This window comes from Plectropomus leopardus, unplaced genomic scaffold (assembly GCF_008729295.1).
Source record: "Plectropomus leopardus isolate mb unplaced genomic scaffold, YSFRI_Pleo_2.0 unplaced_scaffold2315, whole genome shotgun sequence".
Taxonomy (NCBI): domain Eukaryota; kingdom Metazoa; phylum Chordata; class Actinopteri; order Perciformes; family Serranidae; genus Plectropomus; species Plectropomus leopardus.
In genome coordinates, this window is record NW_024625103.1 from 1 (window position 1) to 4,873 (window position 4,873).

The 4,873-nt window shown below is 45.5% G+C and overlaps 1 protein-coding gene across 1 annotated transcript; it reads left to right on the top strand.

The window, feature by feature from the left end:
* The first annotated feature begins 3,476 nt into the window (after positions 1–3,476).
* On the top strand, positions 3,477–4,405 carry LOC121966114 (myosin light chain 1, cardiac muscle-like). Its single transcript, XM_042516220.1, has one exon. The coding sequence runs from the start codon at positions 3,497–3,499 to the stop codon at positions 4,088–4,090; it is 594 nt and encodes a 197-aa protein (XP_042372154.1). The 5' UTR covers positions 3,477–3,496; the 3' UTR covers positions 4,091–4,405.
* The last annotated feature ends 468 nt before the right edge of the window (positions 4,406–4,873 follow it).

Genomic DNA, 4,873 nt, shown 5'->3' on the forward strand with positions numbered 1-4,873 from the left:
ACAGGTACACCAGCTGACTCACCTGCTGACAGGTACACCTGCTGACACACCTGCTGACAGGTACACCTGCTGACTCACCTGCCAACACACACCGGCCGACTCACCTGCTGACTCACCTGCTGACAGGTACACCTGCTGACACACCTGCTGACACACCTGCTGACAGGTACACCTGCTGACACACCCCCTAACACACTTGCTGACTCACCTGCTGAGACACCTGCTGACAGGTACACCTGCTGACACACCCCCTAACACACCTGCTGACTCACCTGCTGACATACCTTCTGACAGTGTGTGTGTGTGTGTGCGTGTTTGTGTGCGCAGGTGGATGCAGACCGGGATCAGCAGCTGGTTTTTGCTGATCTGGATTCAGCCGTCAGAGACAAGCTGCCTGTGAGGGATCTATCAGGTATTGATTGATGATTGATGATGTATTGATCAGATGCTGATACACACTCAGTGCTTCATGCTGTTTTTCCGTCATCAATAATCTCAGTCTGGGGGCGTCGGTGGCTCAGTGGGTGAAGTGGGTCGCAGGCTCGACTCCGGTCTCGGCCCTTTGCTGCATGTCGTCCCCTCTCTCTCCCCCTTTCAAACTCACTCTCTGTCTTATCCAAAAAAGCCCCAAAAACATCCACTAATAAAAATAATCTCAGTCTGCTCTCTGATATAATCAATCATTTGTACTGATTGATGATGTGTTGATCAGCTGCTGGAACTCGTTGGTGTTTGTCTCTATAATCCATCTGATTCAAAAGTTTTTCTGTTGTTTTTCATCATCAATAATCTCAGTCTGTTCTCTGATATAATCAATCATCCATATTGATTTATCGGTTTCTTTCTCCGTCTTCAGATCCTGCTGATTTCCCAGAATGCAGCAGTGCTGTGCGCTCTCACATCAGATCAGATCAATCAATCAATATCAGTTGATTAACATTGTGAACCAATCAGTGATCAGTATTAGCTGCCTCTCAGCTGGGCGCTCATATCTGACACGTGTGTTTCCTGTCACATGTGACGTCCTGACACGCTAACGGCGCTCACACATGTGAGTGACACGTGTCGACTGACGAGGAGAAAACGTTTTAGATTTGGGAGAAAAATGTAATCGTTGTTGGTCGATTTGACTTCAGATCGTCTTGTTGTGAAATCTCAGATGATGTTTTAATGTAGAGGTTGAATCAAAAGTTATTAATGAAGTGACACAGTAATGTTATATTCATGTTTTAATATGTAATAATGTCATATTTATGTTTTTAATATGTAATAAAGTGATTTTAAAAGTGGTTTTAATGTAACTTTGTTTCTGAAAATGTTTCATTTTGTTTCTTTTAATATAAATATTTCATTGTAGTTGTGAATTATTAAACGTTCACAGTTTGATTCTGGATCTGAACCTTCAGAATGATTTATTATTGGCTGTATGTTTGTTTGTTTGTTTGTTTTTTGTTTGTTTGTTATTGCTGCTCTACTACAATAATATCAAACACACACGTATATCTGAGCACAGAATTCACTTTTCAAAATCAGGATTTAAAAATATTATACATTAATATGATTTTCTACTTTCATTAAGTTTATTTTTAACCAACATCAGTCCTAATCAGAAATATCAGATATCAGTAAATTTTCAAAATTTTAACCCTGTAAATGCCAGGTTTTTGTCACGATGACACTATGTTTGTAGATGAAAACAATATATATACAATTTTATCCTCCTCCTCAGTGTGTGAGTGTAGCTGCTGACAGTCTGGGATATGTCAGTGTGTGAGTGTAGCTGCTGACAGTCTGGGATATGTCAGTGTGTGAGTGTAGCTGCTGACAGTCTGGGATATGTCAGTGTGTGAGTGTAGCTGCTGACAGTCTGGGATATGTCAGTGATCAGCAGCTACATTGACTGTGACAGGTCACCTAGTGGAAATAGCATGTATTTCCTCCATATGCCAAATATGGTCAAAATGACCTCATCAGGTGGAAAATAGTCAAAATGACAAATTCAGAGTCAAAAGCCCAGAATGACACCCAGAAATAATACAAGTCCTGTTTTTCTGCTCTGATGGCTGTGGGATCAAAAATGTCAGTTTGAATGGGTTTCAATGGAGCATTTTTGGACCTGAACAGTCTGAATGTAACTATTTAGTTTCCACAGTGTATTTTAGACTTATTGTAGGAGCTGAGCTGCAAATTCACTGATTACACTCAAATACACAATCTGGACTACATTTAGGACACATGCATCAACACACACACAGTTATCACAACAGGAAGGATGTCCCTAAAGGGTTAATTTTCAGAGTATTTTTAACATCTGGGGTCTGATGGTCTTAAAGATGGACTCATTAAAAGTTGTCCCAGTTGGACGCCTGTCCCCTGTCCCTCTGCCACTTTGGACTCTGTCATCACTGTTATTTAAAGACTGAAGGACACAGAGAGCATTCTGGGTAATCACTGTCTTATCACAGCAGGAATTTTAATGACGCCCACTGAGACGGTCCACAGGGACAACGCCTCCAGAGACACCCAGGGACAGGACAGAAATAGAGACCGAAGAGACAGGGACAGAGAGACAGACAGAGAAGCTGCTTTGTTTCAACATATTAACAGAGTTCACACACACACACACACACACACACACACACACACACACACACACACACACACACACACAAACTTAGGCCTGATCAATTTATAGAGTATTTATTGATTTGGTGTCTGTCGAACACATTTTAACCCTTTGTAGTCTTGTGTCGATGATTCATATTTGTAGTTTTTAGATCTTTAATGTTTTTGTTGGTGTTTATTCGTCAACGAGCTCTGAGACATCTTTTCTCCTGCTGCAGACCAAGACCTGCTGCAGACCAAAACCTGCTGCAGACCAAAACCTGCTGCAGACCAAAACCTGCTGCAGACCAAAACCTGTAGGAACCAGAACACCTGCAGATCCCTGACAGACTCTATTAATTCTAATGATGTGGGTTTTATTCTGCTGACTCTGATCAACTGATTCTGTCGCTGTCTGTCTTTGTCTGTCTATCTGTCTGTCTCAAAGTGTCTGTCACATCACACACAAACGTCCATCACGTTCCAGTTTCTGTTTGCTAGTTCAGAGCCTTGAGAGACTCGGTTCCAGTTAGGACTCAAGTCTGGAGTCACAGTGGTCCATCTTCCAGGTCACTGATGAGGGGACTGGTTTTTCTGTGTCTTTTGGGGACAGTATGTTTTTGAAATGTTACTCTGGGGACATTTGGCAGTCCTTTAGCTCAGCAGTGCCGAAGGTCAGGACTCCACCTGCAGAGTCTCTGGTTGAGTCTTATCGTCCGTCTCTTATCGTCTCTCTGAGTGTTTCTATTCCAGTTTTCTTCCATCTTTGGTCGCCCCGCTGTGTCTCTCTCTGTCTCTCTCTGTCTCTCTGTCTATGTGTCTCCGTCTGGTTATTCTGTCCCGCCTCCAGCTGCTATAAAATGCCGCCGTCTCTGTCCGTCCTCTCCGCAGCATGGCTCCGAAAAAAGTGGAACCGAAGAAGCCGGAGGTGAAGAAGGTGGAGGCGAAGAAGGAGGAGCCTCCGCCGCCGCCCAAACCCGCCGAACCAGAGCCGAAGCCGCCGGAGGTGGACCTGAAGAGCATCGTGGTCGAGTTTACCGCCGACCAGATCGAGGAGTTCAGAGACGCCTTCACGCTGTTCGACGAGACGCCGGCGGGCGAGATGAAGATCACCTACGCTCAGTGCGGAGACGTGATGCGAGCGCTCGGACACAACCCCACCAACGAGGACGTGCTGAAGCTGCTCGGCCGGCCGAAGGCGGAGGAGATGCACGCCAAGCTGCTGGACTTCGACAGCTTCCTGCCGATGCTGCAGCACGTGGCGCGCTCCAAGGAGCAGGGCACCTTCGAGGACTTCGTGGAGGGACTGCGCGTCTTCGACAAGGAGGGCAACGGCACCGTGATGGGGGCGGAGCTCCGCCACGTCCTGTCCACGCTGGGCGAGAAGATGACGGAGCACGAGGTGGACAGGCTGATGGTGGGACAGGAGGACGCCAACGGACACATCAACTACACCGAGTTTGTCAAACACATCCTGGCCGGGTAGAACCAAAGGACAGGTCCTCTGTCGGGTTGATGGACTGCCCCTGTCTGTCCCCAACTGTCCCTGACTCTCCCTGTATATCCCTGATGGACTGAGACTCTGTTCTGCCTGTCACTGACAGACCGATGGACTGTCTTTCTCCAAGTGTCCCTGACTGTCCCTTTCTGTCCTTGACGGACTGAGATTCTGTCTGTCTCTGACAGACTGATGGACTCTCTCTGTCCCTGACTGTCCTCAACTGTCCCTGATGGACTGAAGTTCTATGTCCCTGCTGTGTTCCTCCTTTTTGTGTGTAATAAAAGCTCTCAGTCCGTCTCACTGTGTCTCAGTTGTTGGACAGTGATGTTGTCTCTGTGTATTTCAGGCTGCGTGGAGGACGTGTGTCCTCAGAGGTGGACGGACGTTCACATGTCTTTCACAATAACTTCAGTCTTTGAAAAAACTCAGAAACATCAGAATTATAATTTATAGATCCTGTGAAATTTTAAACGGCACTAATGTTTAAAAATAACCTACCAGGAAATACTACTACTACTACTACTACTACTACTACTACTACTACTACTACTACTACTACTTATAATAATAATACTACTAATAATAATAATGTGTGAGGGCCATGTGTGGTCCAGCAGGAGGCGCTCTCAGACGTGTCTTTGGAGCTCCTCTCTGCGTCTCCAGCCGTCACATCAACAAACACTGAACATCTCAGCCAGCAAAGTTTGGTTCTAAAAACGTTCTGAAAATGTAACAATGAAACCAATGCAATGTGGCAAGTTATCTTAA

Excerpts from the sequence above, each read along its gene's own strand:
- LOC121966114 (XM_042516220.1), top strand. The coding sequence starts at position 3,497 with ATGGCTCCGAAAAAAGTGGAACCGAAGAAGCCGGAGGTGAAGAAGGTG.